Source organism: Panicum virgatum, chromosome 2N (genome assembly GCF_016808335.1).
Source record: "Panicum virgatum strain AP13 chromosome 2N, P.virgatum_v5, whole genome shotgun sequence".
In the NCBI taxonomy this organism is placed as follows: domain Eukaryota; kingdom Viridiplantae; phylum Streptophyta; class Magnoliopsida; order Poales; family Poaceae; genus Panicum; species Panicum virgatum.
The window spans coordinates 63684422-63702548 of record NC_053146.1 but is presented as its reverse complement, the minus strand read 5'-3'; the positions used below and the strand labels follow the sequence as shown (position 1 = coordinate 63702548).

The 18127-nt window shown below is 42.9% G+C and overlaps 1 protein-coding gene and 1 long non-coding RNA gene across 12 annotated transcripts; one reads left to right on the top strand and one right to left on the bottom strand.

Annotated features, from left to right (window-relative positions):
- The first annotated feature begins 839 nt into the window (after window positions 1–839).
- LOC120661809 lies at window positions 840–8517 on the top strand. 11 transcript variants are annotated; one of them, XR_005670057.1, is made up of 11 exons: window positions 843–1286; window positions 1406–1501; window positions 1917–1982; window positions 2309–2393; window positions 2531–3312; window positions 3894–3972; window positions 5730–5920; window positions 6212–6289; window positions 6885–6971; window positions 7103–7178; window positions 7869–8517. It is a non-coding gene; the product is annotated as an uncharacterized LOC120661809 (long non-coding RNA). The 11 variants fall into 11 exon arrangements; XR_005670054.1 differs by having other exon boundaries at window positions 844–1286; window positions 1406–1742; window positions 2076–2393; XR_005670050.1 differs by having other exon boundaries at window positions 846–1286; window positions 1406–1742; window positions 2309–2362.
- A 3093-nt stretch (window positions 8518–11610) lies between these two features.
- Window positions 11611–16745, bottom strand: LOC120661808 (putative MO25-like protein At5g47540). Its single transcript, XM_039940768.1, has 11 exons — window positions 16358–16745; window positions 15454–15615; window positions 15198–15316; window positions 14490–14564; window positions 13827–13920; window positions 13684–13743; window positions 13159–13227; window positions 12485–12583; window positions 12291–12335; window positions 12110–12212; window positions 11611–11879 (listed from the first exon to the last, which is right to left on the bottom strand). Exons 1-11 carry the CDS (start codon window positions 16481–16483, stop codon window positions 11821–11823), a joined length of 1011 nt encoding a protein of 336 aa, XP_039796702.1. The 5' UTR covers window positions 16484–16745; the 3' UTR covers window positions 11611–11820.
- Window positions 16746–18127: the final 1382 nt, after the last annotated feature.

The window sequence follows — 18127 nt, the reverse complement described above, 5'->3', positions numbered from 1 at the left end:
TGGAGTAGAGCGACGTTGGTGTAGATCGATTCGAGTTTCTCCTTGAGAGCTTGGGGAAGATGAAGGAGAGCTTGGGGATGGCCTTCTCCTGGGTCTCCGGCGAGGAAGAGATGGTCATGGTGGTGGAGAAGCTCGTCGACGTCGTCCTTGACTCGTCCTCCGTCGAACTCCGGCGAGGGCGTGGCGGATTGGGTGCGGGTAAGTGTTTCTTCCTCCGTGGCTTGGTGGGGAAGAGAGCAAGAGGAGGGGAAGAGCTGGCTGTGGAAAAGTGAGGCACCAGGAAGGGAGGGACGCTGGTGAGGTGGGGGTCGGATCGGGTTAGGTGCGACACGCACAGAGACCTTCTAGCAGACCGTCCGCGGTAAAGGAGCGGACTGTCCGGGGAACAAAATCACATAACATCCTGGTTCTGTATAGAAACTTATCTCTTTACTACATTCTTCAAAACTGATCTTCCAAGCCTTCAAAAATCACGCCAATTTTTATGTTGATACTAGAAATCAAGAGCAACCCATTTTGCTTGGAATTGGTAGAAAAGCTATTGTAGATTTAAAATGAAAATTCTTTCCGTAATGCTATTTTTGGGTTTTTCGGCTGAGTTGTTTGGCTTCAAGATGGATTCCTAAAATCCGGTAAAAATCACCTTAATTCTAGATTTTGAAAATAGTAATTTATAAAAATAACTTCCAACATAAGTCATATAATAAAAATGCAAGTTGCTTCACAAAGCATGAGTTTCAAAGGTATAAACAATTCAAAATTAAATTCAAATGCATTCAAATCAAGCACAAATTTTTCTTAAAGCTAAACAAAGATGCTCATTATGCGATGCTTAATATGATAATTATATTTGGGTCGTTACAGCGCCGCCAGCGGCGGCGGTTCCGAGCTCCTCGTGCGCACGCGCCCCGCCCACTACGGGGCCCTCTGCCGCGCGGCGCGCCGCCAGGGCGCTGAGCCCTTAACCTCTGGGTGCCCGACGCCTTCGCCGTCGCGTGGCGCGACCCCGCCGCGCCCGGGGGGCTCGACTTCGTGGTCGACCCGCTCGACGGAACCTGCCGCCAGTCTCGTGATCTGCTCGCTTCCCCGTCCCCTCCACCAAAACGGTCACAGAAGCACGACGGCGGCTACGTGCGGGAGTAGAAGTAGGCGAGTGCCGGCGGGAGCATGGCTTGGCTCCTCTCCATCCATCTGCGATGGTGGCGGCTCATCTCCCCGCCCAGGTGAAGGAGGCGGCGTGGTAGCTGCGAGCCACCCCCCGTGGATGTGAGGCCGAGGCCTTCTGGGTAAGAGCTCCTCAGTTCCATGCCATTCCCCTGCATACGATGTGTTTGTTGAAATGCATAATAGAAGAATATAGGTAAGAACTTTGACACTAATTGGCTGATTTGTATACGGATTGCAGAAAAGCAAGTGTACTTAGGTGATTTGCTGAGTCCTCGAGCATTCAGTTATGCTACCACAGGAAATATTTTTCTGTGTTTCCTTCCCAGCAGGCCGGGTGAAGGAGGCGGGAGCATGATTTTTCTGTATTTCCTTCCCATATAATAAACTGTGTCAGGTTGCTGTTTAGATACGTGGTGAATTGACTATCCCAAGTCAGCTTTCACATATAACATAAAATATTTTGGGGTTATAATCTCTACTAATCCCTACTGAGCGAGGAACATTTAACCTAAAGGATGGCATGAAGGTGATATAGGACATCTTGTGCAAAGGAGACGAGTAGTCTGTGTGTATAGGTACTATATTTTCTGCTTGTGGCATTTCAGTTTGTTACCAGTGTGCATCTCAAAGTATGAATATGAGAGTTTTTTTTAATTAATTGTGCTAACTCATATATGATGCCCTTTTTTGATTGATTGTGCTAATTGACAAATATTAACATCGTAGCTAATCTCTCCATATAAATGCAGTTGTTTTTACCTCAACTAGATGTACACAGATGATAGCACCACCAAGGCGCATTCAGGCTTTTAGAGGTAACAATCGCAAGTGGTGCCTTGCATTCATCACTGCACTCTGTAATTATATGCAACATGAACTTACATAACTGCAATTACATGCTGTTTCAGAATTCTCTTTATAAACAAAAATGGTTATATTTCACTGTTGTAAATATAAGAATGATTTCCATACCCCTTTTATGGAGTAGCCTTGTCTATGTACCTCTTGTGTTTTGTTGGCGAACCACATTCTTGGAGAAAAAAAAGGTAGAAATTAATTACTCGTGTCTATTCTGGTATTGATCATTATGTGGCTGGATCTAAATATATATCTAACTAAGTTTCTACTTTCTATATTGCAGAAAGGCACTGGAGCAAAGGGCATGGTGCATGCCAGTCAGTAGCTATTTTTACAAGTAATACACATGGAGCTTACCTTATTGTCCAGTAAGCTTTTTGTCTTAAATACCCAGATTGGTCTAGCAAACTAGGAATGCTTCAAATCATTGGATCTTACCTTTTGAAGTGCTGAGAAACACCCACACATTTTGACTTTTGTCAGTTCTTATTTGTTATCGTTGCAGCGCGGGGGATAAATGGAGGGGCACAATACTTTTTTCGCGAACGTGCCTTGGCACGTATTTCATTAAGAAGAAAGCAGTTTACAAACAGTTCTTGGAGCCGCCAAACAGGGCTTGACCGACCCAAGAGAACTAAGGATAAACGACAGAGAAACACTGAAAAAGGACTACAAACCCAACGCACAGCAACAAACGACACATACAACAGAAGAAGCATGAAGAGGGAAGCCACAACCAGCTTAGCTACCCAACCGGCAACCCTAGAACTAAACCTGCACAAAGGATACACCATCACCGAGGATGCCTTCCAAACGGTGGCAAACCATCCACCCGACAGCAGTACACGACGGCAAAGCATCCGCCAGAGAAGGAGAAAGGTGGCATAGCATCCACCCACATCAGATATGGCGGCAAAGCATCCGCCCAAGAGAAACGGTGGCAAAGCATCCACCTATCACGACCTGAGCGGCGAAGCATCCACTCAGAGCAAGCACCAGTAGCACGACGGCGTCCAAGCATCCGCCCGGTGGCAAAGCATCTACCCAAGTACGACCCTGGCGGCAAAGCATCCGCCTAAACAACGACCTAGACGGCAAAGCATCCGTCCGAGAGCAACCACGATCCGCAAGACGGCAAAGCATCCGCCACGCAAAGCAACCAAGGCAACCTGAGTGATGGTGGGCAACATGAAACGAAGGCAGGTTCAGCAGCCGCCGTCGTGACGCCGAGAATGACAATACTGTGAACCAGTTTGGTGATAGCAGTCCAGGGCCATCCAAAAGAAGGTATTTTCTTTGCAAGAAAGATTGATCAGAGTATGAAATGCTAGATATAGCATGTGTTTTCAGGGATAACAAGTCTTCATCGAAACTCTGATTTTTTGCACGCTGCTAGAGTACAATAGAAAAGAAATCAATTTTAAAAGGCATATGCATCTTCAGTCAGAATTTCTTTAATTTGGTTTCCTAGTAGTCGGTGAAAACTTGTTCATATGATCTGAGAATCACAACTCTTGGTGGCTGAAAGCAACAACTTTCTTAATTTTCTATAGTGAGTATTATTCAAGTTGTGTGGACACAACACCTTTCCTACTGGTCATTTAGTTTCTTAAAGCTAGCCAATAGCAACTTGGATCCACTTGAAACTGAGAACCAAATGTTCCTTTTTGTTTTAGGGAAGAGAACCAAATGTTCCGTACTAATACATTTGATATAAACTTGTATAAAGTTTGAAGGCCACTTTAGAACCAACCAAATTTTCCTTCAAATTAACATTGGATAAAGTTTGATTTCAGGTTTGCTTTAGTTTATTTTGTTCTTATTACTTAGGGTTTTGACTTTCGGTTTGAATTTATTTCCCAAACCAGATAGAGGAGACATGCTGGTCGTGGTGGGTTGGTAGGTCACAAATTGGCTATGGTGGCGTGGCAGAGGAGCAGATCCATGGTATAACTGATTGGTGAAAGCACTGCAGATATAGATATTGATGGCGACTTTGTGATGTTAAAAACCAATTTTATTCTTTCCATCGTTGATGGCTATATGGAATGGTACAAATGCAAAATGTTTATAACAAATGCACATTGTCGGTACCCCAGGACTGGGGTACCCCCTCTTGCTGTGTCTAGGCAAGGGCCTTGTAGTTATCCTTGACTACGTCCAAACAGCCGGACCCCTGTGGTCCGGAGTCCTGTTCTCTCGGTAACGGTCCCGGACCTCTCTCACGACTGGGAAAGGTCCAGGAACGCCGCGTGTCCCGGAAGAGGCAGGCGCTCAGCCCGAACAGCCGGGGCACCGGACCTCCCGAGGGGTCCGGACCCCCGCGGAAGTCCCGGACCCCTCATGGGGTCCCGGACCCCTTGTATGGTAACCGGACCCCTCGCTAAGGGAAGAAGTCGACGCCCTGCCTCGGGGTGGTCCAGAGCCGACACGTGTCTACAAGCACGGACACGTGTACAATGCCGCTTGGTCTCCATACTAAGCCTCACCCACCACTGCATTTATTGTGGTAGGTGGACGCCCGCATTGATGCAGTGGAAGCCGAGGCGATTCTTTGACCAGGGGGCACTATTGATCGCGTATTACCAAGATAGTGGAGCTACTGACGCCGCCCACGCCGCGCCTGCCAAGTCTGCCATAACAGATGGATACGACGGCTCGGCTTCACCCATTATGACGCCTACATAATAGCCTCCACAGGCCACGCCGCAAGCTACGCTCCCCCAACGGACACCTTGGTGACGGGACAAGAGAAGACCACTGTAGCAGGGCGTGGGAGCGTATCGGAGGAAAAATTCGTAACCACTGTGGTCATTTGCATACTCTGCGCAGTATGCTGCACAGCACGTTGGGCCCACCTGTCGGGGCTCCAACATCCAGTGTATCCGCCCCCCTTGGTCTATAAAAGGGGGGCGCCGCTAGAAGAAAACCTCAAGCTGGGGAGAGCCAAGGCCCGGCAGAGGATAGACTCATACACAACAGAGATCAAAACTTCTCCCAGTGGACGTAGGGTATTACGCTCCGGCGGCCCGAACCACTCTAGATCGTGTGTTCTTGTGTGCTTACCTCAGAGTTAGTTCAGCCCAATCGCCTAGTACCTCCCCGAGCACTCCCTCTCTGGGAATAGGCGGGTGCGTTCCGCCACCCGGCTGTGGGTACCCTAGAAATCCCACGACACACATCGTGGCATATCACTGTGCAAACCAGCTGTTGTTCGATCCATGCCCCATGCAACCAATTGGAATTTTCTTTTGCTTGAGTACACTTATATTATATGATACTTCAATAAATATAAGTTTAATTGATTCCACACTTTTATAGTTAGTTATCATGCAGATAAATGGCTGGTTTTGATTTAGTTGGATGTATGAACCAAAGTTGCACAGTTTCAAAGCAGGATTAATTTTATTGATAATGCAGCTGCTGAGTATTACATGAATGCCTATGCTTCTAGACTATTTTTTATTCTATCAGTGATTTGATGTCCCAATCGTAATGCTTAATCACAGTTTTTCTTTATAAATAGAGTTGAAGGATAAATGCTCTTTTTATATATACTTGATGAAAGCTGACATATTGGAGTAACTTGCTAGATAAATTTCCAAATTAACATGTAAAAACAAAACTTTATATATTATTCATATTAGGCTGGTGGTTCTTTGATTATTTTTTTTGTAATGTTGATATGATATTATGTTGTTTAGGTCCACATCAACGGTGGTGGTGACAAAGGAGAAGATGGCAGCAGTGTTAAAGGAAGAGAAGGCCGCGGACAGCACCGCAGGAAATGGGTTTCATAAAGTAAAGATTTCCAGTGGATTTATTGAAGTGAGGGGCTCAGGTTCTTTGGACCATTTGGGCATGCATATGCAGTCCATGACATCAGTCATGAGAGGTAAATAATTAACTCACTCTCTGGTTTGTATATATACTGCTTGAATTTTGTTTGGAAATCTAAACATGATTGCGATACAATTTGGCTTAAACCTCTGCCCCTTTTGATGAGTATGGTCACTATATTTTGGATTGTTGTTTAGATTAATCAGCACCATACCCTCTTATCAAAATGGTATCCTTCAGACTTGTCAAACTTGACATCATGCCAACATGCCCTTGATGGAGAAAACCAAGGACACCAAACTATCACAATAATGAAGGTGACATGGTTGTCTTCGCATGGTTGCAGGTGTCAATTTTAATTATGCTTTGCTGGACTTTATAAAGCAGGCAAGGTGTTTGCAGCAATTCCTTGCTGAAACTTTTGGTATGCTTGCTTGATCTATTTTAGTTGAAGTGTGCTGCATGTTTAGATGAACAAATTTCCTTATTTTTCTCTTTTAATTACATAGTAAATAGATATATGGCACGCATCACAATGCATGTTTAAAAGGAAGTTATGTCTAACTCATGGTTGTTTCCCTTGTCATTTTATTTAATGTGATATTCCTAAAACTAGGATGATATAATTACTCATGTTGTTAATGCAGATAGGATCACGATGTTATTTCTTATACGTGCTGTCCATTTATATGACCATTAGATTAACATTATTCAGAAGTTAAGGAAAACCATGTCAGTTTATAGACATTTCCATTAAAAAATTGGTTCTTGACTACCTTACGGATTAACAAGAGCAGATGAGGATAGTATCACTGTGCAGTTTTTCAAAAACAAGCTCCCAACAAGCACGAGTCTGGAAAGATATTTCCTTCTTTAGCAGCTGGAGTATCTTCCATTGTTGTTTCAAAGCAAAATGATTTAGTTTATTCCATCTCTCTTCCTTTGCTAATTCGAATTAAATTCTTTTATACAGGCTTGCTAAAATATATTTGTTTTAACAAAATGTGTTTCCTGTCTAGATCCTTTTAATGGTTAACATTATTCAATTGAAATGTAATTCAGTGATGCATCTTGTAGCAGCACTGCAGCAGGAGCTTCAGATGTAGGTTAGTAAATACTATTAACTTTGTCAATACAGTCATTCTGCATAACTTGGAAGGATCACCTTCTTGTAAATAACCAAATAGTTCTATCAAGATTCCCAATTTATGCTCACTAACTTTATTTGCATGAACAGGTGAGGCGGTGCCAAGCTTTGTACTCTGTTATTTGTTTATTGAGACAATTGGCGGATGCATGGTTACAACATAATGGTACCGGGTTTCCTTTTCTATCTTTTGTATCAAATATTGATGCGGCTATGACTAACAAAATTTCAATTTTGGTTACTATTGTTGGAGTTTTATTGTAAAAAATACTTTGATTTCCCTTATCTTATTAAGTTGATGTTTTTATTTCCAGTCTGGACTATATGACATGGTCAAAAAGTTCAGCTCTTGAACCTTAGTGTTTTGCATTTGACTCTGCACCTTATGTCAAGTAAACCCTTTTAAGTATGCATTTGACTCTGCACCTTATGTCAAGTAAACCCTTTTAAGTATTTGGTATGAGACAAAATGTGAAGATGTTTTCTCCAAAGCTGACATTAAAACAGAGAATAGCTTGGACTTATGAACTTGTCTTAGATTACCCTTTGGAAAAAACAATAATAGACATTGCTTGATTCAAGTGTGAAAATGGGTATGCAGCATTGAGTTATTAACAGTTGAAATGATGATTAATATATGCGAGAAATTTGCATGGCCATCTTAGGGTGCTTATTTCTATTGTTTTTTGAAAAATCCTGGTGAGATGGAATACTTTATGGGATGGTTAATTATTGTTGAAAAGAAATATAAGCTTCATGTTATATCAGAATTCAGATGACAAGCAAAGTTCAATTCATGCTCTATTTTGTTTAATGATTTGATTTTAGCAATCTCAATTTTCCCTGGATTTGACAGATGCAAAGGCTTGATGATTGGTTCCCTGTACTCAGCAGTAGGCCTGGCTCGTCAGATGCAAAAGGCCACTCCGAGCCAGGCTCCCAAGATACGCAGGAAATGATCGTTTTTCCCATAGCCTCGCTGGCCACCGTGCAAAGACCCAAGCAGCCGGTCTGCTTGCAGCTAAATAGGCTAGCAATCGCAAGGACTAAATAGAAGGTCCTTGCACCTCAGGAGCCTGGCCAGCGGTGGCCTGCATCGCTGGTGCGAGGCAGGCTCGACAGCGAAAGGAACCAATCAGACTCATGGTGAATTCTTTGAAGACAAGGGTGCATGCGCTAGAGATCGTTTTGGATAAGATCTACTGTTATGTGACTCTTTTTTTGAGAAGTTAAACAGGATCTGGCCTGGCCATTTACTCCCTGTTTGGATGGCTGATCCGCTAGGCTGGTTGCTGATCCGCTTGGCAGGTGGCTGATCTCGCAGACCCTGTGCTCCCCGCCGCGCTCGCGGAATAGTGTTGCCAGCCAGCCCAGCCAACCGAACAAGCCATTAGATAGTTGTATATTACAGTGTCATATATGAACAAGCATATGTGAAAATGATCTTATAAAAGATGTACCATAAAAATGCTGCACTTCATAAATGAATTCAGTTAAAGTATTAATATCGAATACTATTTTTGTTTTTGAAGGAAGTTGAGTCTTAAGGTTACAGAAATTCAACCTCTATATATTTCTGTGGCTATTGAGGCTTGACTTTTTTTATTGAATAATTTTAATGCGTGTGATACTAATTATAGTTTCTTATATGATTTTTTAAAAAACATGTCTTCTCATTTATAAATGTTATTTTCTATAAACATAAATTTTATTTCACATGGTTTTCGAAAATGCGGCACGCGCACCCTACTAGTTTCAGTAAGAATGTAGGAGTGGCTTGGTATAACAGGATGAGGAGCAGAGAGCCAGAGTTGCATCTTGTCTTGGCCACATCAGTTTTTTTTTTTTTGAGAAAACGTGTCAGGGAAATTTATAGTGGCATAAACACGGCCGTCAAACGTAGAAACTCGGTCAATGGTAGCTGTTCGAGGACTAATGAATCAAAACCATATCTGACCGGAAGGTTGAGTCGTACTCGCCTAGGATTATATAGGCTAAAATCATCAGCCGGGGGCAGATCAGCCTGGACCGGACCCTGGCTGGTAGGCGCCTCCCTCGGTTCGTTCAATCAGGCTCAGCTGCCCCCATGGCCCCATGTTGCCATTCTTTCTGTTGCTTCGCCGTCGTCGGCTTCGACGGACGGGCACGTCACAACTCCCAACCACCGTGCCCAACCAACGCTCTCTCGTCATCAACTGATCCTCATGCTACGCACGCACCACACGTCCTCGGACGCGAGGCGCGATGTCGCCGGAACCGGGTGCGTCGCCTCATCCTCATGAGGTGTTGCGGAGATCCTTCCAAGAAAACAGAGCGCGTTCCCGGCTTCGGAATTCGGCGGAGGACGACGAAAAGAGCACGGGCATGCAGGCGAAGGAAGTCGGGTTGCGTACTTGCGTTTCTTTCAGCCGCGTCCGCGTGAGCCGCGCGCGGGCGGAGCATGAGCGCTGGGCCAACCTGGTCAATTGGATCTCATCTCGCTGAGCCTCCCGGCCCGGCCCGACCGATCTGCACGATAGCCAGCCCCAATACGCAACGAGCCCCCGCGGATTAGCCAGCCCCTCCAATGAACATGCACGGCCCAGCATGGCCAATATATGCAGCCGCGGAAAAAAAAAATCGCACAAAATAAAAGGAAAAAGCTAATCGACGATCGGTCGCGCTGGAGGCTACGGCGCGACCCTTCAGCCCAACAAGCCGTCGGCCTTTCCCTGCGTAGCCATGTGTCCCTCGCGTACTCCCTCTCCCTCCCTATTCACATGTTTTTGTTTGGAAAAAGCTAATCGACGATCGGTCGCGCTGGAGCGTTACGACGCGACCCTTCAGCCCAACTGGCCGTCGGCCTTTCCCTGCGTATCAAAGCTTTATGTGCACATGGCCCATGTGTCTCTCACGTACTCCCCCTCCCTCCCTATTCATACATGTTTTTGTTTGAATAATGTTTGTTCATAAAAATATTTTATCTTCTCCATGTTATCTCTGTTTGGAGAACCGATTATACCGTTGTGCTATGTGCGACGAGACGAACAAAACTAGACCCTACTTGCATATGTTTTGACAATATTTGTGAAATGGTAGTAACTTATGTGGCAATTTGTTCTCTTTCTGTAGCAACTTATGTGTATTTCGGCTTATTATAGTAACAACTTTTGTTTTGTGTCAACTTATATATATATGAGTGTATGATAGATTTTGTGTGTAGTATTTATATCTTATATGTGCAGCAAATCATGTGTATAACAAATTTTGTTTTTAGCAACTTTTCTTTAAATGTGTGACAACTTTTATTTTTATGGTAATTTGTATATGAAATTATGTGTATGACAACTTACTTCTTTTTTACTATATATGTACGACATCTTATATCTGTGACAACTCATGTATATGACAGATTCTATTTTTAGAACAACTTATGCATATAACAAGTTATGCTTTTTGTGGCAATTTTGTTTTTACGACAACTTATAAATATTTTTTTGGGAATTGTTACCTTATATGTGTAGCAACTTATATTTGTATATTATACCAACTCCTTCAATGATATCAAACTCACATTTACATGTAACTTGCTGCTAGTGCCAAATGTCTTCAAAATATATGCAAATAAGATCTAGTTTTGTTCGCCTCATCATGTAGAACTCAACGGTGTAATCGGTATTCAAAACGGAGATCATATAAAGGGGATAAATATTTTTTTGTGAACAAGTTGAAAGTTAAAAAACCCCCGCGAGGTAGAGGGGGTTGGGGCGTACAGACAGGAACAGCAGACAGATAAGTGGAAGCCATGCTGTGGAAGGGGTCGCGCGCTCTATCTCCGCGCGACCTGTTGCGCATTAACTGTGTCCAAAATAAAAGATCGAGGGAGATAGAGAGTTTTTGCACACGACCCTTCAAAAAAAAAGTGTTTGCACAAAAAAATCACAATACTACTCTTCGCCGAACCCCGATGCATGACGAACTGATTGCCGCTACAGACAGTGTAGACAAAGGCCAGGTCATACCCGGTGACGCAGTCGAGAAGCGAGACTGACGAACAACTATGGGAGTGTGATGACTGACGACAACCGTACTTACCGAGTAGCGCTTAGCTTCATGCAGAGTATTTGCATCTACCATCTATAGACACTTTGCACTGTGGGCTTATTTAGATCATTGTGGACTTGTTTAGATTACTTTGTATTTTGCATTTTTTGTATTTTTTTGAAGGGAATCTTCTACAATTGAAATATTAAATATAGACTAATCACAAAATTAATTACAGATCTCGTCTATAAACTACGAGACGAATCTAATGAGCCTAATTAATTCATCATCAGAAACATAATTACTGTAGTAATTTAGTGTCTAATCACATCCTAATTAAGCTCATTAGATTCGCCTCGCGATTTACAGTCCATTTATGTAATACGATTTATTTTTTAACTACATTTAGTACACCATACAATTGATTTATAAAAAATATGATTTATAAAAAATTATATTTTGCGTTTTGAGATCTAAACAGCACCACATCTCGCTGTCTCGGGACATATGGAACATCGCGCAGCAGTAAGTGCATCCGTCTGCCAAGTATGTAAGTAATTGTGCAATTAAATCTATTTTATGTCACGGAAGCACATCTATAAAAAATGTGCATGAAGAACCCCACAATCTAAAGAGATTATCACATTTTCACGGAAGAACCAACTCCAACTTGGTCACATTGTTCCGCTAAATCCAATATAATAATACACAGAGGTTTATTATTACACATGCACTTTCTTAACAAAAGAAAATTCATTACAATGACTAATTACATCCTGAGACACTCAAAGTGCCGATATTTCTTTAATGACCTGCTCCTTGTCTGCTTCAAATTGCTCGTCCTCTGATTTATAATATAATAGCAGTGTTAGTTGATGCCCAACTGTTATACTGGCATATTAAAACAATCAACGACTACAGTGACTAAATTCGGTCAACATTAACAAACAGATCATGCGCTGAAATATGAGTGAACCACATATAATGTCTTTGTGATTACTTTTTTTTTTGAAGAAATCTTTGTGATTGCATTAGCAAGCAAGTACACAAACCAAGCTGGAGCAGATACAGTACCTTTGTCAATCTTGAACCCAGCAAAAAAGCGAAGAAGCTTGCTCCTATTAGTGACCAGTATGTTTACAACCTCAGCCGGTTTGTTTTTATTTGCAGCAAATAGCTGAGATGCATAATATACAATGATGAGTGAAAGTAAGCTTCTGTGGATTAAAAGAAATGTTATGGCTGTACTACTTACCTTGAACACGTGAAATGCCTCAACTTGAATATTTTTACTTGAATCCTGAGAAAATAGAACACTAAAAAGTTCAAAGGAAAGATGACATTGACAGCAATAGTAAAAGGGGTCATTTGAAGGGTAGATCACTTCAAGCGAGGATAACATGTAGAGTGTAAGCTCAAGCTGCTACAAGTGAAATGAAGTATACTCACCCTTAAGAGATTCATCAGAATCATAAGATTGTCTTTGGAACTAACATAGTGCATCATGACTGCAGCATTTGACCTATCCAGCAGCATATCTCCCAACAACTGAAAGGGTAAGCGTATTAACGTGACAATCTTGATCAATTAAAAATTATGTAAGATCTTGAAAGGTGTTCTCTTGAATCATAGCTCAGAAACCTCAGGACAGTTCAGCAGTAAGCTACTTGACCATTCAAACTTCAAATTACACAAGCTGGATTTGTTTGATTAAATGTTCCGCTGACAAATTGTAAAAGCACAGCGAGGTGCATGAGATATGCAGGATAATTTTCATATGATGGAGCAACACAGCATAGAATATTCCAAAAGGTGCTAGGTGCCAAGCAGACGGCTGTACCATTTATAGATGGCTAGAATAATATCACATTATTTTGAGTTCCATGACCATAGTCTTCCCTTATCTCGAATTTGTTCCACTTTTATACATAGATCGATCAAGCTATAAACCAACCTAGACAAAAAAAAAACTAACTGCTACGCAAGGTGGTGCTGTTCCACCTAGTTCCCTAGAAGATCCGCCTTTTGAAGCAGACTTTAAGTCTACTGAGATTTGCACTCAGCAGTTAGTAATCCATAAAAATAAAGCACAGACAAAGCTAATCATAAAAGGAAGGTAGTACCTTGATAGCTTGCCTTTTCGTTATGTAGTTGGTCGACGATAGCAACCTAGTGTTGAATTCTTCAAAGAACTAAGGAATGGACATGCAAGATGTTAAGATTAGAAAAGTAAAACCGCACGCAAAATAAATGGTACTAATTAAGACATATCAAGTAGATCAGAATATGCTATGATGCCAGCCAAACTAGGGATTGAATTAACCAATAATTCAAAGGATTATCCACATAAATTTCTTATGTTTCATATAAGAATCATCAATATAAATTCTAGTGGTTTACAACTAAATTTCTGGCTTTAAGGGGGCAATACACTGAATTCAGGTTGCCAACAATCTATCGATCTAACCAATCCGATCAGGTTAGCTCGAACTAGAGAATATTAAAATCAGGTATTGATCGAATGATGCACTAGACCTTGACTAAGAAGATCATAAATAGATTGAGCATATACAGCGCCAAGGAAAGAAACAAAAACATTTGTAAATGAAATAATTTGCCAATAATGTTCCCAAGGTAGAAATACTGACCCAATCATAATTATTGGTGAGAAATTCAGCCACGGTTGCTTTATGCCTTGTCAATAGTTCCTGGTTACAGTAGCACAATATGATCAGACTAGACTATAATATATGGAAAATATTGTTAAAGTTACAAAATTTAAGAAACTCACCTTAAAGGTTGCAGAAGCATCAGAAGCTATGTCAAAATTTGGAAGCTGTATATAGTCAAAGAACTTCTTCATGTGTTCCGACTCTAAAACATACCTGTCGATGAACACACAGTCACACTATAAAAAAATTAGTACCAATTTCAAAGGAGCTTCCAATTCAACAACAATGGGGACAAATAGAACTAACTGAAATCACGTAGCTAAACTTTTCCAAATTATACATGGTGATTCTAAATGTATACAAAAAAAACATCCATACATAGGACCACATTACTAATATACACACTCTTCAGTGAAATGGTTGCAATCAGGTACCAAATTAGGAAAAAGAACAAAACTTGGATTTGCTATATGAAAGGACAACACCAAAAACAATTGCCATGCAGGCATTCTGCTACAAAATTTTTTCAGAGATTGCATTTACGAATTAACAATTTTAATGTGCTCTACTACTCAAATACCCTAAGAAATGGTTACAGCGAACGATACTGTACATTGACTTCTTGTGACTCTGAAGCTGAGGATCTCCATTAGTGATTCTTGCATGAGCATTTCATGGGTACGGCTATCTTTATTGTGATACAAATGATGCGATGCTCGATTCATCAACTAATTGTGATAAAGCATATACTGTGTAGCAACATTTAAATTCAGCCGTGTCACCTTGCAATGCTTTGGTGGCGAATACATTCCCTCAACATAGCACCATAATGTAAAGCAATGTCCATATTTTCATACCTGAAAGGTGAAGAAATATATAGAGAGAGTGCAGATAATGAGTAAAAGATACAAAGCTATCCCATGTTATAAACACTACACAACTAATTCCAGATCACACTGATGGGAGCTATTTCCCTAAAAATAAGCTACTAAGATATTAAAATACTAATCACATGTTTGTGCTGCGATGACATATAGTGATTCCCCCCTGCATACGTATTGCCAAATTCATGTGTAAGCAAACATGCATGAATATATGCAGTAATCTAACCCCTCAAATGATGATAAGTGGATTGTGTCGAGTTCAAGGGTAAAAGGGGAAAAGCATTCTTTAACCGATTTTAGGCACCTACAAAGTATCTGGGGGAATGAAAGGCCACACACAATCAGTCCAAAAAAAGCAGTCTAAGAACGTGAGAAACAATGTTTAGCATCCTATTCAGCTGTACTGTAGCATTTAACCAAGTACCAAAATCAAATAGACGGAGGGATATGGAATACATGGACCAGCGGTTACATGGGTAGCAGTGACCATCTCAAAGACCAAAGTGAGCAAAACAAACAAGATATGAAAATCTTCCAATGATTTATTTGAAAAAGAGAGAGAGGGGTGATCATCAGTAGTTGTTTTTAATCAGACATTAGTCTTACCCTGAAATTAAGATGTCCAAGAGATCCTTATTTGACTCAAGGTACTCGGACGCAACTATCTTTGAGGATACTTGCTGTCTTTGCAAGTTTGCTACAACTTGAGTAGCATCTTTCCTAGTCTGCAACAAACAAAAGTAGAGATGCATACTTAAGTATTTACCGCGTTTTTTTTAAACAGAATAGGAGAGAGACATAATAAAAGCAGTTTCAGTAGTGTCGCCAACTTACATACAAAAATAGTATTAAAGTGATATACCTCCAGATTTAGTTTTGGAAGATGTATGATTAATAGACGTAAAGTGTTCTCCCTGAAGAATTCTTGGGTCAGTTGCACACACGCTTCTGTTACAGGCTCTGATTCACCATTGCCGTATAGAATAGACTTCAATTCCCTGATATTTTTGCTAAGCTCTGCCATCTGCATAAACTCAGCCTTAGGTACAGCTCATAGTGATGGACATAATACACCGCCCATTTGAATACTGTTTTCTTTTTTCTACAGACGACCATAGGCCTAGATAAGTATGCAAAGGTTCGTATAGAATATAATTCTGGACATGAGGTTGTCTGTGCATTGTGGTTTGCTGGTGGTGACTTCAGCATAACTTAAATCGAGATATCATTTACCGTAAGGGCAGTAAAACCTTTGCCGCAAGTATCTATTAGAAGAAGAAAAATAAAAACAAGTTGTGCGTGCTTAGGTCAAGATGTCACACTTTTCCTTACAGACACTCACAACTAGTAGTAAATCATTAACTCTGCAGTGAGTTATGATGACAAGCTGCCGGCCTGATTAACCTACAAATTGCTCACATTTGCACCAACTAATATCATAATTAAGTATTATGCTGATACACCCAAAATTCTCCAGGAGCTCCATGAAATATCCCTTAACGATGAACAAAATCAAGTAAACTAGGTCAATAGTACTACATACTAAGAATTGCAAAGGCAAATAGCCTTAGACTCACATCACTGCTCTGGCTTGCCAGCACCATTTCCAACTATTACGAAATTAGCCGGAGGCAAGGGTATTATGGATCGCAGACTAGGCAAACAGCCCCCGCGTCCACGCGGAATAATCAAGGCCGAACCCGCGGGGCGGAAATGGGGAAGCGAAGCCACGCCAGCCCTAAACAGAGGTTCAGATTCGATCTCACCTTCTCCTCGCGCTTGGCATCGCCGCCACGGGAGCCGGAGTTGAGGTCGAGGTGGACGAGGTTCTCGCGCGTCTGCCGCACGACGTCGACGGGCGTCCGTGGCTTCGACTTGAAGAGGCCCTTCATCTTGGCCCCGTCGTCTGCTGCCGCCGCGGCCGCGGCCGCCGGGGCGGTCAGGCGCGGCGGGGAGGGCAAGGGCGAGGCCTTGGGCCGCCTCCGCCCCGCCGACCCGAACGAGAAGCAGCCGCGCAGGAGCGCCACGAGGTCGCCGCGCGGGAGGGCCCCGGAGGCCCCCTGCTCTCCTCCGCGCGGGGGGGGGGGGGGGGGGGGGCGCCGATCGGAGCGCCGCGAGCAAGAGGTTATGGGGCTTGAGCTCGCGCCCGTGATGCGCTCGGCGTGCTGCGGTGGGGGGTGGGGGCAGGTGATCCGGTGATGGGCAGGCAGACGGGGCGGTGGGGCACGAGGCCGAGATCGACCGGTGGTAAGGACGAGGCCTGTCGCGTTTCGCGACGCCTCCTCCTGGCTGTCAGCGTCTCGCTGTCCCGGTCTCATCAGTTTTGCTCTCTCCCTGCTGACCTGCTGTGCTCGGCCCTTTTTTTTTCTACAGCCTTTTTTTTTCTGCGCACACCAACTTTGTGATCCGCCTTGGATTCAGTGACGACGATGATTTGCCACGAACGGGATTCCCTGAAGTAGTGAAGCAAAGTCAGCTAGTACTGTAGCGGTGACTTTCGGTGCATTTCTGGCCGTCTGATCTGAGATGGATGGACAGAATTGATCGCTACAGCACCCATGCTACAGTGCAAAACAGTACCTTTTTCGAACAGTGCTCCCGTGAACAGTGACTGCTACAGTGATTTACGGTAGGGAACACTGTTCATCCAGACTCATAATACTGTTTATCTTCGTGACTTTGCTTCGTCAAGTCAGTGAAGTTGAACCCGATTTGCCACGTTCCTGGGACGGATCGCGGATATCCACGTCCTGCCAGTCTGCCACGTCAACCCGAATGTGATTTGGCCATGGCCATTCATCGGGGATTTGTTCGTGTCAAATCTCGTACTACTATTTAACTCGGTGAATTAGCTGTCAGGGGAGAAAGCACTCGTGGAAACGCCCCAGGGAAGAAAAAAAGGGGGGAAATCGTGGAAATGCTCTTTAACTTTCACTGTTTGGGATTCTTAGGACGCCTTTTGTGCTTTTCATCCTTGCGCAGAACGGGTATTCCGAGCATCAACCCACACGGAATTTGATCGGCGCAAGTGCCCTGCTGCAGCCACACACCTAGGAGCCGCACACGAGAACGAGATGCAAGAGCATTATCCACTCAGGATATCCTAGTATTCCTGTGGCTCCCGCCTCCCAGTGAATGGGCATGTTGTTTGCTCATCGTACCATTTTTTTAAGCTCAGGTTTCGTTGTGTGTTTGGATTTGAGTACTAATCTGACAATATTATTTTATAGATGATCGGAAATTATGCACAATAATCTTCGTGGCAAGTAAGGAGCAGGGCAGTAGCCAGTAGTCACTCACCTGGTAGGCCTTTACATCCACGAACATGTAGGCACGTACAAGCTGTCACTGTCAAGGTGTCCATAATTCATGTCATTTGTTAGTCCTGATCAGAAGACAACGACGAAGCAGTCGAGCCAGAAAGGAGCCTAGGTCCATGACTAGTGTCCTGCAAGATGCGCGGTCCAGGATCTGGGTCTGTGGGGTGGCTGATTGCATTGATTTTCTGCACGTACAATAGTGGACTGTGAGAACCG

Coding starts and splice junctions, on each gene's coding strand:
- LOC120661808 (XM_039940768.1), bottom strand. CDS start 16,483: ATGAAGGGCCTCTTCAAGTCGAAGCCACGGACGCCCGTCGACGTCGTG. Junction 14,565..15,197: donor TTGGACATCTTAATTTCAGG/GTAAGACTAATG, acceptor TTCACCTTTCAG/GTATGAAAATATGGACATTG. Junction 12,584..13,158: donor CGAAAAGGCAAGCTATCAAG/GTACTACCTTCC, acceptor TTACCCTTTCAG/TTGTTGGGAGATATGCTGCT.